This window comes from Macaca nemestrina, chromosome 9 (assembly GCF_043159975.1).
Source record: "Macaca nemestrina isolate mMacNem1 chromosome 9, mMacNem.hap1, whole genome shotgun sequence".
Lineage (NCBI taxonomy): Eukaryota > Metazoa > Chordata > Mammalia > Primates > Cercopithecidae > Macaca > Macaca nemestrina.
In genome coordinates this window covers 85,471,168-85,490,909 of record NC_092133.1, presented here as the reverse complement: position 1 = coordinate 85,490,909, position 19,742 = coordinate 85,471,168, and the positions used below count along the sequence as shown (strand labels likewise).

At 50.0% G+C, this 19,742-nt stretch overlaps 1 protein-coding gene and 1 long non-coding RNA gene across 33 annotated transcripts in view; one reads left to right on the top strand and one right to left on the bottom strand.

Moving 5' to 3' along the window:
- Window positions 1–19,742, top strand: part of LOC105486660 (Rho GTPase activating protein 22) — a 210,764-nt gene that overhangs the window by 147,301 nt on the left and 43,721 nt on the right. The window contains exon 1 of one of the 31 annotated variants that reach the window (XM_011749645.3): window positions 13,117–14,264. The exons of 29 other annotated variants lie outside the window; for them this stretch is intronic. In XM_011749645.3, coding sequence (XP_011747947.2) covers window positions 14,030–14,264 — 235 coding nt within the window. In that variant the 5' untranslated portion in view covers window positions 13,117–14,029. Of the gene's footprint in view, window positions 1–13,116; window positions 14,265–19,742 lie in introns of those variants that run through there. One more of the 31 variants, XM_011749647.3, reaches the window with a different exon arrangement.
- LOC139356298 (uncharacterized) overlaps window positions 8,035–19,742 on the bottom strand; it is a 34,580-nt gene continuing 22,872 nt past the window's right edge. The window contains exons 3-6 of one of the 2 annotated variants that reach the window (XR_011607911.1): window positions 15,999–16,127; window positions 13,549–13,674; window positions 11,203–11,253; window positions 8,035–8,255 (exon numbers count right to left, since the gene is read on the bottom strand). This is a non-coding gene — a long non-coding RNA (uncharacterized lncRNA). Of the gene's footprint in view, window positions 8,256–8,330; window positions 8,497–11,202; window positions 11,254–13,548; window positions 13,675–15,998; window positions 16,128–19,742 lie in introns of those variants that run through there. The other variant, XR_011607912.1, reaches the window with a different exon arrangement.

Here is a 19,742-nt window from a genome sequence, read left to right as displayed (position 1 = left end):
CAGCACATGGATACATGGGTGGATGACTGTCCCATGAGGACGCGTGAAACTGCTCACAGGTGCCCCTTTGTGGGAGAGGACCCCGCATGCAGAGGTCTGGGGCAGGAGGGAGACTGACTTTTCACTTTGTGTGCCTGCACAGTTGTTTTTTTATGTTGATGTTGCTCACCCTTTCACCAAAAGGCTAACCTTTCTGAGTCCTGGCATTTCCTGTTTCTTCTCTTGCTGTCAGCCATCACCTCCTGATGTCAGTGTGGCCGCCTCTATCAGCTCTCCCTATCCTTTTTTAACTGCCTATTCTAATTCACTGCATATCAGGAAGCAGTGAACTGCACTTGCTAGAAATGTATGCAAAGTAAGAGTCAGCAAGCCCCAAGTAAGGCCCTTGGAGGTCAGTCGTTTGGCTCATAGGGGACCTTTACCTGTTTGACCTTTCCCAATCATTGTTTTGCATGTCCTTGGACTCTAGATGGATGAGGTTGACAGATGGGTGATTTCGAGATAAACCAGGTGTTACTGTGATGCTCTGTGTATGGAAGGGACAGGAGTCACCCTGTGTCCGGCAGCTTTTCTGGCTCTGCAAATTCACATGAAGATGGCTAAGATGATGATGGCCCTTGGGAACAAGGTCATTTTTGAGCGAGTTTTCCAAAATTAGTGCTGAACCCTATCTTGCCGGGGGTCTGGTGGGGGGCGTGGGAGGTCCTGAGAGGCTGGAGGAGTTCGGGTTTTGCTCTCCAGCCCTGTGAGCTTTGCCAAGGGGAACAGCGCTGAACTAAGAGTCTAGCAGACAAAGCATAAAATCCTAGCTCTGGCCTTCTTGCTTGAGCAGTTTCCTTCTGCAGAAAATGGAAAAATAAGACCTTCCTGAAGGTTGGCTACAGGCTTGAATGTGAGAATATCTAGGACCTCATGTCATGTAACTCTAGGGAGCACCATGTTGCCTCCAGAGGGCACCATTGATTTAGACTGCAGTGAGAGTGGCTGCCTTGGTCGGGGGCACATGCACTTAGACTACCATGTGAATGGCTGCCTCCTGGTGTTGTGCTAGGGAATGATGCTGGATGACAGTGAACTTGTGAAACTTCTATCCTAGCACTAGCAAGAGTACTTCTTACATGTCTGGCTGCTTATACCTGGCCTCCAGGAAGGAGGCAGCTTATAAAAATAGTAGTCATGTGCCACATCATGATGTTTAAGTCAATAGACTGCACATGTGACAGTGATCCCGTTAGATTATTGTATTGTATTTTCACAGTACCTTTTCTCTGTGTTTAGATACATGAATACTTCCCAACGTGTTATTATTGCCTGCAGTATTCCACACAGGCTCATGCTGTGCAGGTTTGTAGTGTAGGAGCAATGAGCTGTACCGTAGAGCTTGGGTGTGCAGTACCTGCACTGTCTAGGTTTGTGTGAGCACACTCAGTAGGGTTTGCATAATGGCAAAATTGCTTAATAACACATTTCTCAGAATGTACCCCTGTCACTAAGTGGTACCTGACTATATGTTGTTTTTATAAGAACCTAAAGAACTTGAGTGAAAAAGAGTGGGAAGGACATTAGCTGAGGCCCTGAGGTCCCACCCAGCTGCTGAGGAGGGCCCACTGCTGCCTGATCTTACAGGAGCCCCTCGTGAAGAGGGAAGGAGCATCAGTGAGAGATACATAGTGGCCAAATCAAATTAAGGAGGTTTCTCACATGCCCAGTATAGATTTTGTGGTTCAACAAATGTCTGTGTGACCATCCAGAGAGGGGGAAGAACTGGGGTATAGGGTATTGGCGGGTAGAACAGGGGTGTGGAGAGCCACAGGCCCTGGCGGCCTCTGCCATTTGGCAAGCCACTTTCCCCTGGGCTGCAGCTTCTCCAGCCAGCCCTTACAGGCTCCTTACGGGCCTTGGCTACATCTCCAGCATGCCTCCACCAGGCAGCCCTGCTGGCCTACCCCTCTCTCCATCCCAGCCAAGAGAAGCGGTCTGAACACACCTCTGGGGAGGCAAAAATCCTCCCAGGGGATCCCCATCCACCCACCCTAGGTTTCCAGGAAGGAACTGGGAATGGCCAGCCAGGTCCTGCCCCAGCCACAAGGAGGAGTTCTAGAACCACCTTCAGCCTGGCTCTGGGAGGTTTTGTGATGCAGAACTGGGGATGGGGCTCAGTGGCCTACAGCCGGGAGACCAGGGTCAGGCGCACACAGGGCTCCTGCATCTGTGCTTTTGGAGCTGCTGGGCGTGGTCTCATGGTGGAGATGGATTAGGGGAGTGGGATGAGAATGGGGCGATGCCACCAGCATATTTTGTTTGATGCCTTACAGTTACAGACTGATTTTCATTTATTTATTATATTTAGTCTAAAATGTAGTTTCCCAAGGCGGGCAGATCACCTGATGTCAGGAGTTTGAGACCAGCCTGGCCAACATGGTGAAACCTCGTCTCTACTAAAAAATACAAAAATTAGCTGGGCGTGGGGGCAGGCACCTGTAATCCCAGCTACTCAGGAGGCTGAGGCAGGAGAATTGCTTGAATCCAGGAGGCAGAGGTTGCAGTGAGCCGACATTGTGCCACTGCATGCCAGCCTGGGCAATAGAGCAAAACTTTGTCTTTAAAAATAATAGTAATAATGAAATAAAATGTACAGTTTCTGGAGACAGAGGAAGCAGGGTGTGGTGGGACTTGGGGCACCCCCTCTCCCCATCGCTTGCTTGTGGCCCTCTGCCTGTCTAGGCTCCACTCACACCCAGGTGCTTGAACCCCATGCTCTCAAATTTCCTCTCAATTCATCACTACCAGGACTCTTCCCATCCCCTCTCTCAGCTTACCCCCAACTTATGAGCAAGTTCTGGTGAGTCTCAGATCCAGACAGGCACTGAGCTTGGGTGCCTGTTACCACCTGCATCCCAGCCAGTGCGGTCCCAGCCTCTGCTTCCCTCTCCTGGACACCTGCCAGAACCTCCTGTCTAAGCTCCTGACCCCCTCCTGCCCTCCTCAGCCCACGCAGCCCCACAGAAGAGCTCAGGACTTTTCCCACCTCGGGGCCTTTGCAGTTCTCCTGCTCATCTGCCAACCGCCTCCCCTGTTCATCCTTTTGTGCCCAGACCAGATCTGTGTAAGAAAGCCAGCCCCTGCTGTTCCTGAGTTCTTAGCCAGAGAGTCCCCCCCCCGCCAAGTAGCCTGTCCTGACCCACCCCGTCTCTGTTCCTATCCATCTGAGCTCTCCCTGCCACCTTGGTTGGCTCCCTGTCCTTTGGCTGGTTCTCTAGGAAAGCGGGGACCTTGTCTCCCTTGTTCACCCACACACCCCCTCCAGCCCATCCCGTATGTCAAGCACAGCGTCCTGCACACACCAGAGTCTTGGGAAGTACCTGTGTTCTCACTGGAAGAATCAGTCTCCCTGCCCTTCAGGTCTCCTGCATGGGTCCAGCCCTCTGGAGAGGGAGGAGCTAAGACTCTGGGGATCACCCTTGGCCAGTGGATGACTGGAGCCAGGGGATCCCTCCTCCCCTTTTTGTCCCAGGACTGGCAGTCCTGACACACATTTCATGAGGCAAGATGGAGTCCCCAGGCCCCCAGGGCAGCAGGCAGCTTACCCAGCTTCCCTGTGGGGCTCTCCCTCCTTCCCATCTGTCCTTCCCCATCCCGCACTTCTCCCTGGGATAGCTTCCTGAACAATAACCTTTTCCTCAGGCTTTGATTTTAGGGAACCCAGGTTAAGACACACTGTGAGTTGGGGGAAAACATTCTCAACAGCAACCCAAAGCAGAGAAAGGCACAGGCCAGCCAGGGTTCATATCTGCTCCCTTATTAGGCCACGTTGCTCAGAGTTACCCATTTAGCCAATGTTGATGTGTTTACTCACAGCAGAGCACTCCAGCAGGAGTTAGGGGAGGTGCAGGCACCACTCATACCCCAAGAGGCCCAGAAGGGGCACTGCAGGTGGGTGCCAGCAGGACTTGGCCTGAGGAGGGGACATCGATGCACATTGCAGTTCCATCACTGACCAGCCTCCTGGGCTTGGGAGGTTTACCCAGTGGCCTGGGCTTCTCCCGGCACCATGAGATGATAGGGAAGGACAGCATGATAATGGTCTGTACTTTCTAGAGTTGCTGGGAGAGGAGCTTCGCAAAGCATGTAGGTGGTGTTAGCAGGGTGGTGGTGCCAGTGATGGCAGCAGCAGCAGCAGCAGGTGTGGGGCCTCGTTAATCTCTGAGACTGACACCGTTTGTACCAGTGTAGAAATAAATACCCCTCCCCTCCACAGAGTCACTGGACAGGTTGACACTGGAAGCTGGCACTGAGTAGGTGCCTCATAAATGTTAGTTCCCTTTTTGTTCCTTAGAATAATGAGTTGACCATCCGTTATTCCCTCCAGGTCACTCAGCATCAGTTACATTTTTTTTCAGTCTAACCACCAGGCCACCCGTTCGTCCTCACAACCCCTCTCTTGAACATTTCGGAACATGGTCTTCATCTGACAGTTAACATATTCCATTTAACATGCTACTGTTTTAACTTATTTTCTTCTCCCTCCAAATATTTTGATGTCAGCACCGGCACCACGTTCCTTGGTATTTCCCAGTCTCAGCCATGCGTTCTTACTGCTGAGGCCTGGCCAAGTTCTGGCTTCTCCAAGGTCAGGGGATGAGGGGGCCTCCTCCAGTCAGCCCCAGAGCCAGGCGAGCCCGAGCTGTGGGTGAAGGTAGCTGAGAGGACGCTGTTCTGAATTTATGGCCTCATCCCTGACCCCAGTAGGTCCCCAGGATCCTTCCTAGCATTGGCTGCTTCGAGTTTGTTGATGATGTTGGTTGACGCCTGTCTCCACTACCAGGCCACACTCTCGGAGAGGCAGAGACTCTTGCTTTTGTCACTGCCGTGTCCCCAGTATATGGCACAGTGTCTGGCACATGGTAGACCATCAATAAATATTTATGGGAGGAAGAATGGGATATGGAAATTTGGGAGTGGGTGAGGGGGCAACAGTTGGGAAAGGTGAGGGAGAAGTAGGGATATTTGAGTTGGGTCTTGATGAATGAGTAGGAGTTTGCCAGGTGGCCAGGTGGCCAGGTGGGAAAGGCACCAGCATGTGCAAAGACCTGGAGGCATGAAGAATGTGGTGCTTCCTGGCAATAAGCAAGTGGGCAGGGCACCTGAAGTGTCCGGTGAGATGGAGAGAGCTGACTGGGGCTGGAAAGGTGCTCTCTGCTCATCACTCAGGAGCCCAGTGGGAAGCAGCAAACTGAGATGTGTCCTGAAGACAACAGAGTCAGGCCATGATGTAAGATTCTCACTGGAGAAGGGAAAGTTCTGACTGCACTGCAGAGGCCACCCGTTGGCAGGGCCTGGGCATTCCCCAGCTGTTCCCACACTCTTCCACTTCTGCAATTGTCCCTGGGAGAAAAATCACAGTCCTCCTTCTCCCACGGGGTACTGCCCAGGGCAAGGTCACACCCAGATCCCCTAAAAGCCCCAGCATCCCCAGAATCACAAAGGAAGATTCTCAGGGAGAGGCTGGTTTTAAGAAATGAAACTCTGCTATGGTTATAAGCTAGCAAAAGGGGAACTTGGAGCTGAAACCATTTGGAGGACATTTGGGGCATTTTCCTAAATTAAAAGTACTCAAGACACAGGGCTGGCTTAACTTCTCCAGCACCAAACACGAGCTCCTGCCTCTCTCAACAATGAAAATAAGCACAATCTTCACTCAGGACAGTCATCTGTGCCCATGAGAATCCACATGCCAGCACTTCAGAGCCTCTCCTGAGAGGAAGCTGCTCCTCCCCTGCTCCTGAGCCCCTCCCTTCTCTTCTGGGAGCCAGCCTGGGGCCCAGTATCCAGCTCCTCCTTCCAGAAATAGGCATGCAGATCTGTGCACCTCTGAGTATGTATCATCCGTTTATTTTTTCCACATAGTCATGGAGCATCCCGTATCACTTCACACAGTTTCACCACCTTCTTTTCTTTTCTTTCTTTTTTTTTTTTGATGCACATAATTTAATCAATACATTATTTATTTGATGAAGAGTTAAGTTGTTCCCAGTTATTTTTACTACCTTTTTATGCACATGTACAAATGTATCTGAAGAGTAAATTTCTAGGAATAGATTGCTGGGTCATTTAAAATTTTGATAGATCTCAAATTATTCTTCCAAAGAGATTGTCAAAATCAAAATCTACTTCTAGCAACAGCTCGAAGGTCTGCCCACTTTCCTCACCATCCCCATCAGGTGGGTGCCTTCAGCTGCAATCCCTCCCTTGAGATGCGGGTAAATCAGCTGAGAGCACCTCCCAAGGGGAGGCTGCAGGGGCCCTGCACTGGCCTCACCCACACACCTGGAACACGTGGTGTGAGAAGGCTTATTTCACCTGTCACTTTATATTAAATCTCATTTTCATTTGTTTTTTAAAATAGGTAACAAATAGTACAAATATAAGAAGGCAAAAGCCAGTCTCCTTGCATCCCTGCCTTCCAGTCACCCACCTTCGTCCCCAAAAACGCTACTGTTCTCCTTCTCTGTCCAGAGATACTTTGTACACATTCAAACAAATCTGGGTATAAAGTATACCCTCATTTTTTAAGACCTGCAAAACATCCCATTTTATGGATATGTAGCTGGCCCCTCTCCTTCTGCCATTTGTCTTTTCACTTTCTTTTCTTTGCCATGCAACTATTTTTAACTTTTATGTAGTTACATTTTCTTTTGTGGTCTCCTGTTTTGAGTCATACTTAGAAAGGCCTTCTCCAAAATTTTATACAAAATTTCTCCCATGGTTGAGCCTGGCACTTTTATAGTTTCATTTTTCATCTTTAAATCTTTTTTTTTTTCTTTTGAGATGGAGTCTCACTCTGTCACCCAGGATGGAGTGCAGTGGCGCGGTCTTGGCTCACTGCAACCTGCACCTCCTGAGTTCAAGGAATTCTCCTGCCTCAGCCTCCCGAGTAGCTGTGACTACAGGGGCGGTCTGCCACGCCCAGCTAATTTTTGTATTTTTAGTAGAGACAGGGTTTTTTCACCATGTTAGCCAGGCTGGTCTCAAACTCCTGGCCTCAGGTGATCCACCCACATTGGCCTCCCAAAGTGCTGGGATTACAGGTGTGAACCATCGCACCTGGCCTTAATCTTTAATCTATTGTGTATTTTTATTTGGTTGTAAGGTGTGACATAAGGATTCAACTTGATTTTTCCTCACATGGCTCTCCCATGTGAGGAAATACTATGGGATATACTATCCCATGTATTAGAGAATCCATCCTGTCCTCACCCCTTTGAAAGAGTTCCTTAAACATTCCAAACTCCCATATGTGTGTGAGTCTTTCTCTGGTCATGCCACCCAGTGCGATGCTGTTTTAATTACTGAGTAGCTCTACTCAGTTTTTGTTTTGTTTTGAGACAGAGTCTTGCTTTCTTGCCCAGTTTGGAGTTCAGCTCACAGCTCATTTCAGCTTCCTGCTCTGCTGAGCTCCAGTTACTCTCCTACCTCAGCCTCCTGCATAGCTGGGATTATAGGTGTATGCCACCACACTTGGCTAATTTTTTAATTATTATTTTCTATAGAGGTGGGGTCTTGCTATGTTGCCCAGACTGGTCTGGAACTCCTGGCCTCAAACAATCTTCCAACTTTGGCCTCTCAAAGTATTAGGATTACAGGTGTGAGCCACCATGCCCAGCCTCTGTACTGTCTTTTAATAATTGGTTGGGCTGGTCGGAGTTCACTATGTTTTCTTTCAAAAGTGCACTTGCTTTTGCTTATGAACCTCAAGAATCAACTTACCTCATTTAAAAAGAAATACTATTCATATTGTGTTAAATTAATAGACCAAGGTAGAGAGAATTGGCATCTCTGTTATGCTGCTGGCATCCCTATTTTCCTACTTATATACATAGCATGCATTTCTGTTTCTCCTAATTTACAAATAGGTTGTTCTTTTTATGTATTAATTTTGCACCCAGCTGATTTACTGCATTCTTTTATTGATTATGATGGGTTTTCAGTTCATTGACTTAGAACTTCCACACATATAAACAAGTACCCTGAAAAATAATTTAACAGGAGGAGTAATAACAGCTCACCCTCTTCTCCAGCTTTCATAGCTTTCCATTCTTTCTCTTGTCTGGCTGGTGAACCCTTCCAGGGAGATGCTCTATACCAGGGGTCTTCAGTGGACGTGCCTGTATTTTTCCTGGCTTTGATGGGAATGCTGCCGTTGTCTCTCCACTGAATGCAGTGTTGGCTTTGAGTATATCCAGGTGAAGATCCACCTGTTCTCATTTAACGAAGAATATTTATCAAAATGGATGTTCAGTTTTGTCAAGTGTCTTTTCCAATTTCCCCTTAGACTGCTGGGCTGCAGGCCGCCAGTGTGCACCAGCAGGCCAGGGAGGCCTGCCCATGCCTGGCAGCTTGGGGAGGAGGTGGTGCAGCTACGTGGGCAGCCTGTGGCTCTCATGCTGTCAGTACCATCCTGCTTCCAGCTGCAGGAAACAGGCAAGCCCATGTAACCTGCCAAAATCAAAGGAGCTTTGTTATTCTTACAGACCAAGAAACCCAGAGGGAGAGGTAGGCAGCCCCGTGGTATGACTCAGGGCCTCAGCAACGTCAACAAGGATATGGCCTCCCCCTGCCCCTTCACCCCCTTGATCTATTGGCTCTGCTCACTGGCCAGAGTGGCTGCAAGATGACCACCAAGTGACCAACAGGCAGGACACGCCCCTTCCATGGAGAGGGGTCTCTTGGTGGAGTCCTTCTTAGACAGGAGGGAGCCTTTCTTAGATGTCCCTCCAAGAAGTTCCCCTTGGACCTCAGTGGCTGCATCTCTAGTCTTAGGGCAGCCTGTGAAATAGATCTGTTTTTCATTTCTTTCCAGATCTTCTTTAATGAGTGATAGGTATGCGCCTCTCTCAATGGCTGCCCGTCGTTCCATCACCTTTGTGTATCCTGGTGTCCCATTCCCCTGCTTTGGTCATGATGTTGCTTCTGGTATTGGATTGGCTTTTGTCATTGCCTGCTTGTTTGGGCATTTTGGGTTCTGAAATGTTGCGTATGGACTCTGTGGCTGCTGCCCTTCTTAGGCCAGCTAGAATTGCACTTTTGGCTCTAGCGCATCAAGACGTGCTATTGTGTGCAGAGCGGGTACGAGAACTCCACAAAGGATAGGGTAGGGGGCCAGGTCGAGGGAGGCTGCAGCGGGGTCACTGCTTGGGGATGCAGAGGGCTCTAAATCCTTGTGCTGGGACTGGTGGGGGGTGTTGAGGTGGCTTCCTCTACATGTGGGGGACTTCACTGACTCCTGGCTTGGGCAAGGGGCCAGAAGGGCCATGATGTGGAGCACCTGGAGGCTCTGAGGACCAACAGGTGCCCAGTGCATTTTTGTTCAGGGGCCTTCATTGTTCGCCAGTGCATCCCAAGGAGGAGAGGGATTCAACAGGTTTCTAGGTGCCCCGGTGCAGCTATGCAGTGTGGCTGGTGTGGTCCCTGCAGGGGTGGGAGGCTGGGTAATGGGGGACTCTTCTGGGCCCTGTCCTGCTCGGGCCAGCTTTCTCCTTTCACCACAGGATCCCATCTTCCTTCTCAGAAAATACAGTGTGTGGGCTCGTGATGACAGGCCAAGGTAGATGTTACCTGCAGGGAGCCTTATGAAAGGTGGGGACTGGCTCTAGGCGCTGCATCCTCTTTGTCTGGAGTGCACACACAGCAACTCTAAGGGATAGATAGAGGCAGAGCCCTAGAGGAACCATGGAAACCTGAAGTTTCCGCTGCTCTCAGCCTATCGCCTCCCCTCCTGATATTCTGCCCTTCATCTCTTCAGCCCCACTGGGAGGATCCCGGGATGGCCACCTTCTCTTATCCCATGACAGACAACAAAAGAGTCAGGGCCCAGGGCCCACTGCAGTGCTGCCCTGGGGGATGGAGCACAGTGGGAGGGGTCCGTTTATTGAGCCCCTGGGCCTTTGCAGTTGCTGTGAGTGGCAGGAGCTGCACCTGGGACTGAGGTATTGTGGCCAAGGTGGACCTGGCAGGAGGGGCAGGTGGATGGCGAGACCCCAGGTTTCCTTGGCTTTGTTCCTGTGTCCCCAGTAGTGCCCTGCCTCTTCTTTCCAGACCTGTTTTCCTGGAGGGGCTCCTTCCTCCCCGGCTTGCTCAGCTTGTACTGCAGCACATTGCGAGGCCTCAGACAGCCGACCCCTTACACAGCATCTGCTGACCACCAGCACTCCCTCTTCAACATCCTGTTCCCTCCTTCCCCTCTGCCTTCTGTGCCTCCTTTTCTCTCTGCATTTATGGCAATAAAAATACTTTCTGGAAACAGAAGTGAGTCATCGGCCTCCTCCTATCCCTGGCTGAGTGGTGCTGACAGGGAGGCTGGCAGCAGAAAGCCCAGCTGCCTTGGAGAACCCCACCTACTTTTCACCCATGCCAAGGAGACAAAGCTGTGGCCCGAGGCCTACCCTGAGGAGACAAGGTCAGGATCCTGCTCTCCTTCAGGAGTGGGCTTTGCTTTTGCAGCTGAGCAAGCACGTCTTGCCGTTCTGATAATTTTTCCGTGGGAGGCCCTAGCCCTGTATGTGCAGGTAGCAGATTGTCCAGGTCCCATGATCACCCCCCAAGGGCAGGTGGGAGGTGTCAACCCCCTAGGAGGTCAGCAGCATGCAGTTTCTCCTGACCAGCCATGGGCAGTTGGGAGAGTCAGTGCCCAGGGCCCACTGCAGTGCTGCCCTGGGGGATGGAGCAGTGGGCCCTGGGCCCCCTGCACAGAGCCCCAAGGAATCCAGTGCACCCAGTTCACTCTGAGGACCTGAGAAAGCTGAGTGTGAACAGCTCACAGTCCAGTGGCAGATGGGGCACCTTGGTTCCTGCCCTCCAATCCCCAGGGATGTACTACGCAGCACCTCCACAACCAGGCTTGTGAACTCCTTAGGGCAGGATGCAGCCCCACTCCATTACTGCACTGAACTAGGAGGGGGACTCCATCAAGTAGCAACCGGCACACAGCAGCACAGACTTCCTTATCTAGTGTGACCGGCTGTCTTCCTGCAGATACTCTGGCAGGCACCAGGCCATTGTTCAGCAGGCACCTGGAGACAAGGATTAGGTAAGACCCTAAATAGAGAAGGAGGTCCCAGCAGCTAAGGTGAAGAGAGCAGCCAGAATAGGCAGCCCTGGAGGCAGCAGCTCTGGGCTGAGAATTCTTGCCCTTCCAGTTCTTACCTGTGTGACTATGAGCAACAAAGTCCATCTCTCTGACCTCAGTTTCTTTATCTGTAAAATGAGAATCATGACACCTATCTCACAAGCTATGGAGAGGATAAAATGCCATAGTCTATATGATTGCATGTATGTGGCACACGGCTGGCGCATAGTAGGCTGCTGTTGTTATTTAATGTTCTTACCGTCCCCATCATTATCAGTACAGGAAGAGATGTGAGGATTGTATATCCTCATACCACCAGAGCCCCACTGTCCAGGTCTCTGAAGGCAGCAGACCACAAGGGGGATGGTTGTGCTTCAGGCTGTGTTTTGACAAAATGGGGATTGCATACATCACCTTTGCTGCATCATAGATTACCCCCCAAACCTAGTGGCTTAAAACAGAAACATTTATTATCTCACAGCTCTGTGGGTGGGGAATCTGGGTGTGGCTTGCCTGCATCCTGTAGCTTGGGGGCTCTCAAAGGCTCATCCCGGTGTTAGCTGCAACTGTGGCCTCATCTGAAGGCTTGACTGACGGGAGATCCACTTCAAGCTGAATCACACAGCTATTTGTAAGGGACAGTCCCTTGAGGGCTGCTAGACAGACCACCACGGTCCCTTGCTTGCTGTTGCTAGAGACTTCTCTGTTTCTCACCACATGGGCCTCCCGCCTCGGGCAGCTCCCAACAGGGCAGCCTGCCTCATCACAGCCAGCAAACCAGAGAACAAGGGAGAGAATGTGAGACAGAAGCCACTGTCTCTTTGTGACCTAATCTCAGAAGTGACATCCTGTCAATTTTTGCCACATTCTGTTCATTAAAAGCAAGTTACTGGGTCCAGCCCACCTTCACGAGGAGTAATTACACAAGAGTCTGACTACCAGGAGGCAGGTCCACTGGGGGCCATTGCGGAGGCTGCCTACCAAGGGATGAAGCCAGGAACACCCACTCTGCAGCCAGACTGCCTGGGGCATTCAGATCCTCAGCTATTAAGAGTGGGCTGTGAGGGGCCAGTGCTTTAGGACACCAGTTGGCAACTAATTTCCCTTGGGTGACCGGGGGCAGTTGGGAAGATACACCTTACTAGTCATGTGACCTTGGATGAATTATTCAACCTTCTGTAGCCTCTGTGTTCTCGTCTGTCAATTGGGTATCATCATTGTAACACCATATCAGGTGGTTGTGGGACATCGAGATAAAACATGCAAAGCTGTTAGGATGGTGCCCAGCAATATGGTGAACACTCAACCAAGGCTGGATATTTTAATTAAGAGAGATTGCCTGTTACCTCCCAGAGCCCTCCACGTCCCCCCCAGTGGCTGCTGCCATTCACTGAACCCCAACCCTTTTCTAGACACTAGACTAGTCCCTGGGACACCAGGAAGAACAGTCATACATTCCTTCATAAGTCATACAATCCTTTCACAGAGACAGGCAGTAAACACGTATGCAGACGAACAAGCTGCTTTCCAATCAGGATAAGTCCTATAGAGAAAGCCATGTAAGACTAATTGGGTGGGAGGGGGCAGCTCCTTGACAAAGGCTGTCACCCAGGGAAGGATTCTGTAATGTACATTTGAGCTGAGGCTGGAAAATAAGAGGGAGTCAGCCATGCAAGGAGGTGGGAGGGCATTTGGAGCACCCGAGAGAATGCAAACTTTACGGTGGGAAAAAGGTGAATTTGAGGGAGAGAGGGTGCTGGAGTGGCTGACAGCAGGACATGGGCCAGGGGGAGGAGAGGTGGTCCGAGGGACCTGGAGATTCACAGTCACATCGGAGTTGGGTTTTATTCCAAGAACAGTCGGCCCTCTGAAGGGTTTCCAGCAGTTGTGATTTGCCCTTAAGAGGCTGCTTCTTGTTGGAGAGGTGGATAGATGGGTGGATGGATAGATGGATGGATGGATGGATGGATGGATGGATGGATGGATGGACGAATGAGCAGATGGATAGATGGGCGGATGAACAGGTGGACAGATGGATGGATAAATTGGGGAGATGGGCAGATGAACAGGTGGCTTCGGCACAGGCACAGCCCCTTGCTCTGTACTTGCTGAGCAGAGTTTGGTGCCCATTGCCTGCCTCTGCCCTCCAGGGCTGCCTGAGTATGGGCTCCTGACACCACATCCCGGGAGGAGTGAATATTGCTGGAGAAGAGGAGACCAGGCTGAGTGAGGGAGCTGCTTCCTGCTCCCTTTGTCCCAGAGGCAAGGGAGACACCATAAGGGTGGCAGCTGACTTGGCGCACAGAATCCACAACAGCTGTGTTCAAATCCTGGCTGTACCATTTCCCAGCGTGATGGCCCTGGGCCACTGAAAGCTTGCGGAGCGTCAGCTTCTCTGTCTTTGACACAGACCACATGCCTACCTTAGAGGGTACGGGGGCGCTTATCAAGTACCACGTGCAGGTGCTGTGCCCAGCCCCTGGCTTCTTGGTCTCATTTCATCTTCACCACGGTCCCGGGAGGTGGGTTTAGTTATTGGCCTTGTTTTGCTGATGAGAAAATGGAAACAGAAAGATTAAGTAACTAGCTCAAGACCATGTGGCAACTAAGCACTTATATCAGGCTTCTCCCATGCATTCATTAATCTCCACTACCTGATGAGTGGGTCCACCTGGAGAGGAGAACCCTGAGGCATAAAGCTGGTGGCACTGAGCTGGGGTTCCCACATGCCAGATAAATAGGACTCCCCCATCCCCAGGGAGTCAAGAACACAGCAGGACAAGCGCACGGGGCGGCAGGCACAGATGCGGATGCAGAACAACCACACCGACCTCCCACTGGCAGGGATCCCAGCAGGTCCTCCTTGCCCCGCCCCAGACAGTCCCAGCCTTCGGGCACTGGTAAATGCAGAAGTTCCCCAGGAGAGACAAAAGGCCTCAGCCTGGTGCCCACAGGCAGAGCGCACAGGCAGCCGAGTGGCCGCAGTCCCGCAGTGGAGGAGTGCCTCGTGCACCTGGTGGTTTTCTGCACCCCAACAGGTGCATCTGGCCACTGTTCCTCCCACTGCAGGCCCCACTGCTCCACACCATGCCCTTCTGGCCCATCAGGCATCTGAAGAGGAGCGGGCGTCTGCCCAGGGGTAAGTGGATAGCTGGAGTCACTGGGAGGCTGTGAGGACCAGGCTAGGAGACTGGGGAGGGCGATTAACCCTTGAAAGGGAAGTGGTGTTTGGTGGCTGCAACCAGGTAAAGAGAACTGAAAGACATGAATGAAGACTGGGAGGACAGCAGGGAGGTTCAGCCTGGTACACTGGGGATCCTGTGCAGGAGCCTCCAGCTGGCTCATTGCCCAGGACTGACACCACACACACAGGCAGGTCTCAGGATGCCTGAGAGTGTGCTTGGCAAAATAATGGCCCACCAAAGGCAACATACACCGCCAGCCCCAGTCCACACTCTCCCTCACTGTAGCCACCAGCCACATGTGGCTGCTAAGCACATGAAATGTGGCTAGTCCAAATTGAGATGTGCTGTTAGTGCTAAATACGTGTTAGTGCCTTAAAGATTTTTAAGACTTTGTACAAATATATGTATAATATCTCAATAATTTTAATTGACATGTTGAAATGAATGCTACTATTGTAGATATATTGGAATAAACAAAATATTAGGTTGGTGCAAAAGTAATTGCTGTTTTTGCCATTGAAAGTAATTTATTTTTGGCTGAGTGCGGTGGCCTGTAATCCCAGCACTTTGGGAGTCGAGGTGCGTGGATCACCTGAGGTCAGGAGTTTGAGACCAGCCTGGTCAACATGATGAAACCCCATCTCTACTAAAAATACAAAATTTAGCTGGGTGTGGTGGTGGGTACCCATAATCCCAGCTACTCGGGAGGCTGAGACAGGAGAATCACTTGAACCTGGGAAGCGGAGGTTGCAGTGAGCCAAGATTGTGCCACTACACTCCAGTTGGGGCAAAAAGAGTGAAACTCCATCTCGAAAATCAAAGGAAAGTAATTTATTTTTATATATATATTAAAGATAAATACAGCTGTTCCTTTTTAGTTTTTTAGGGTAGCTGCTAAAACATTTGAAGTTGCACATGTAGCTCACATTATATCTCTGTAGGATCACACTGCTCCAGACGGCTGCATCTAGACACTGGGCCTTCACCCCGACACCCAGCTGCTAGGGCCCTCCGAGGGTTTCTACACTCTAGGCAGCCAGGAGAGTGACAGTGGGCCCTGTGACAAATCATACATTGCTGCTGCCACTTTTAAATGGTGATTTAAAAAATATTTTTCAATAAACCTTGGTAAAGAGGGGTTAAGGCAGATATAAAATGTGATCAATTACATCAGAATGACAACTTTTTCACCTGAACATCATGGAATAAGTCCCAGGGGTTACAGCGGCTCACAAAGTGCTTTCACACATATCGGTTACTCTTGTTTCTTTTTCTTATGAAAATGTTTATATGGAAAAGTTGAAAGCCAGTTCTTGTCCTGGGACCCCTGCATTTTGGAGCCTCCCCCTCTCCCTGGGTCTCAAAAGGAAATCCTTAAGTTCAGGAGCTCAGAGGGGAGAAGGCCTGGCTGGAATCACAAAGGGCTGGTCACCTGGGGCTGGTGCCCTTGAACAAGCCACGGGCAGAAGGAGTGAGAAAAGTGGGGTCGGGATAGGAGCCAGACTTCCTGGGGTCATAGTTTCCTGGTACATACACACACACAGCTCATAGTTAGAGCTTGGGCTGTTTCTAAACATTTCTGGGCTCAGTTTCCTCTCTTTAAAATGAGAATAGTGATATCGCTTCCCTCAGGATCCCACAAGTGTTCACACTACTCACACTCATCAATCTGTAAGTGTCATGCCCACCTTTCGCAAGGTTTTCACGTGTGCCAGTCTCCTTTGTTCTGCCGGTGCCGCCCTCACTAACCTCCCATTCATCTCAGGCTCAGCACATGTCCTCTCCATGCCAGGCTCTGCTGGCTGTGCTGGAGTTGTCTATAAAACAGACAGAGTCGGGGTGGGCCAATGAGAAACGTTATGAATAAGCATGTCATGTAAACACATAAAATACATACAGAGTGTATTGACTGCAATCAGTGCTATGGAAAAATTCAGGCCAGGAAGGAGCATGGGGTGTGGTGGGTGATGCTGGTGAGGCTTAAATAGGGTGGTCAGAAGATGTTACCTTCCCCAAGAAGGTAACATCTGAGGAAAGACCTGAAGGGGGTCAGTGCTGGAAGGACAGCTTTCTGGGCTACAGCAGGAGCAAGGGAACAGCAGGTGCAAAAACCGTGAAGCAGGAGCATGCCGGGTGTGCTTGAGAACTGGCAAAAGCAAAGGGAAGGGAAGCCAGAGATGACGTCACAGGAGTAGGGGTCAGGGGCCTTCAGGCTCACTGCGAGGCCTTTGCCGAGATGGGCCTGCCGGGGGATGTTGAACAGGGGTTGGGGAGCTGGTTCAGGCCTCTACTAGGTCTCCGTGGCTGCTCAACTGAGAATAGACTGTCAGGGTGAGGGAAGGAGCCTGGAGACTGTGCAGCAGTCTAGATGAGGAGTGATGGTGGCCCAGACCAGGTGAGTAGTGAGAAGTGACCAGATTGCAGCTATGTTCTAAAGGAGAAGCTAATAGAATTTACTGAGAGGAATGGATAGGAGAGGTGAGAGAGAGTGGAGCAAGGATGTGTCTGGTTTCAACTTGAGTAACCAGAAAATGGAGTTGCCCTCACCCAAAAGGGGAGGGTGTAGGCAGATGGGAGGTGGACTTCCCCCGGGTCTGGAGGTCAGGGGAGCAGTGAATCTGGATGTCATCAGCACGAGGACAGCATTTAAAGCCTGAGAACAGATGGGTCCACCAGGGAGACTGGGGTCAGTGTAAAGGTGAGGGAGAGGAAGACTCCAGGGGGCTCCCAACTTCCTGCACCTAGTTGTGGCCACCGAAGCGGGAACACAGGAGGAGCTAGTTTGATAGATAAGGCACTTAGAATTTTTGGACATGCCACATTGTGCCTGTGGGAAGTCACAGGACGATAGAATTGTAAGTCATTTAGATTCATAGACAATAGAGATCTGGCTGTTCTGTATCAATGTTTCTTAACCGGGGCATTTGGCCCCCAAGGGGCACTTGGCAATGTGTAGAGACACTGTTGGCTGTCACAGCCTGGGAGGCAGGGAGTGGGCAGAGGCCAGGGATGCTGCTGCCCATCCTGCTATGCACAGGACAGGCCCCCACACCCCATGAAAAATGATCTCACCCAACATGTCAGTAGTGCTGAGGCCGAGAAGTCCCCCTCTATCCTGTATTTAATTATGATAATAAAAGGGAACACTTAGAGAGTGCTTGCTAGCTCCCAGGGGCTAAGCTAAGGGGCTGTCCCATTTCATTCTCCTGATGAGATGGGTGCCTTTGGTTTCATACCCCTACGGGTGCATGACTCTGACAGTTGGGGAAATTAAGTCACTGTGCTCCACATTGAGGGAGCTGAGGTTTGACCCATAGAAGTTGGATCCTAAGCACTGTTTAAGAGAGCCTCAGCGCTGGGCGCAGTGGCTTAGGCCTGTAATCCCAGCACTTTAGGAGGCCTAGGCGGGTGGATCATGAGGTCAGGAGATCCAGACTATCCTGGCTAACACGGTAAAAACCCCATCTCTACTAAAAAGACAAAAAATTAGCCGGGCGTGGTGGCGGGCGCCTGTAGTCCCAGTTACTTGGGTGGCTGAGGCAGGAGAATGGTGTGAACCCGGGAGGCGGAGCTTGCAGTGAGCCAGGATCGTGCCACTGCACTCCAGCCTGGGCTACAGTGCAAGACTCTGTCTCAAAACAAAAAAAAAAAGAGAGAGAGAGCTTCAAAAGTCTGCCATGTGTAATGGGATGGGGTGGAAACAGTGGCCACACAGACAGTTAAAGGGAGAAACCAGGAACTGTGATAATAGACCTTCATCTTTCATAATGAATTTATTCCTGAAATATTTGCCAGTGTAATTCTTATTCATTTAAGTAAAGCTAATATTAATGTTTCCTAAGTTACAGAGAAGAAGGTCAGTATAAACCATGGAACACTGTAGAACGTCCTGAAGTTTGTTGTAATCCCCCATTTCATCTTCCTCACACTCCCCTTCATTGCCATAAGGGAGATTTTATATTGAGAAAACAGAATGAGTTTATGTGCAAACAAACCTGTTTGAATCCCAGCACCTCCACTTGCCAGTTCATGAGCAAAGTGCTTAACTTCTCTGAGCCTCAGTTTTTCCACCTGTCAAATGGGGTCATCAATGCTCCTTCCTAGGGCATCTATGAAGACTGCCTGGGACTGTGCCTGTTAAGCGCCTTGCAGGGTGTTTATCATTATAGAGTAGGCCCTTAGGCATGGTAATAGGTTTTTCACTTCTGGACAAGATAAAGTACCAGGGACCTATTTACCCTCCCTCCTGAAACAACCAAAAAAAAAAGAAAGAAAGAAAAGAAAAGGACAAAATATTTGAAACAATGCTTTTAAGATACTGGACGTTAGGGAAGGACTGTGACCCCCAAGAAATGGGAAACAAGGTGATTCCCTACATGTGCCCCAGCTGACCACCTGGAGAAAGTTTGCAGGCTGTATGCAGGAAGGGGAGACACAGGTGGAGCCCATTGGACTCCATGAGTTGAAGAGACAGAGCTAAAAGTCCAGAGAGATCAAAACATCTAGATCCTGCAGGGTAGCTGCTGAGGAGGAAAGACCTGCACAGAGAGGAAAATGCCTTGAGAACTGAGCCATGCACTCATCACCATATGCACGTGAGGAAAACTACCCCAGGTTGAGCAAAGAACTACCAGAAAGGATCAGAGGCAACAGTGCCCACATTAATACCAGGCAAAACATGGCACCTGTTCCTGCCTGCAAGACCGCAAAACCTAGCGGCTTGTGGGGCGTAGGACAGAATACACAGAAGGGTTTTCCCTCAGTAGTGGGGGAATAATAGCTCTGTACTGAGCACTCTGGATCCACCTAACAAATCTTAGAGGCAAAATCTGTAAGGATCAAACTCTTTCCAAGAATCTAAGTTCATACCAGAAAAAGACTGAAGAATATTTACGGAAATACAGAAACATTCATCACCCACCCATTTAAAAATCACAGTATCTGGCAACTAATTAGAAATATCAGGAATGCAAAGAGGCAGGAAAATGTAGCCCATAATGAGGAGAAAAATAAAAAGCAATCAATTGAGACAAACCCAGAAATGACACAGATTTTAGAATTAGCAAAGACATTAAAACAGTTTTTCTATGCTCATGGATAGGAAGAATCAATATCGTAAAAATGGCCATACTGCCCAAGGTAATTTATAGATTCAATGGCATCCCCATTAAGCCACCAATGACTTTCTTCACAGAATTGGAAAAAACTACTTTAAAGTTCATATGGAACCAAAAAAGAGCCTGCATTGCCAAGTCAATCATAAGTCAAAAGAACGAAGCTGGCGGCATCACACTACCTGACTTCAAACTATAGTACAAGGCTACAGTAACCAAAACAGCATGGTACTGGTACCAAAACAGAGATATAGACCAATGGAACAGAACAGAGCCCTCAGAAATAATACCACACATCTACAGCCATCTTATCTTTGA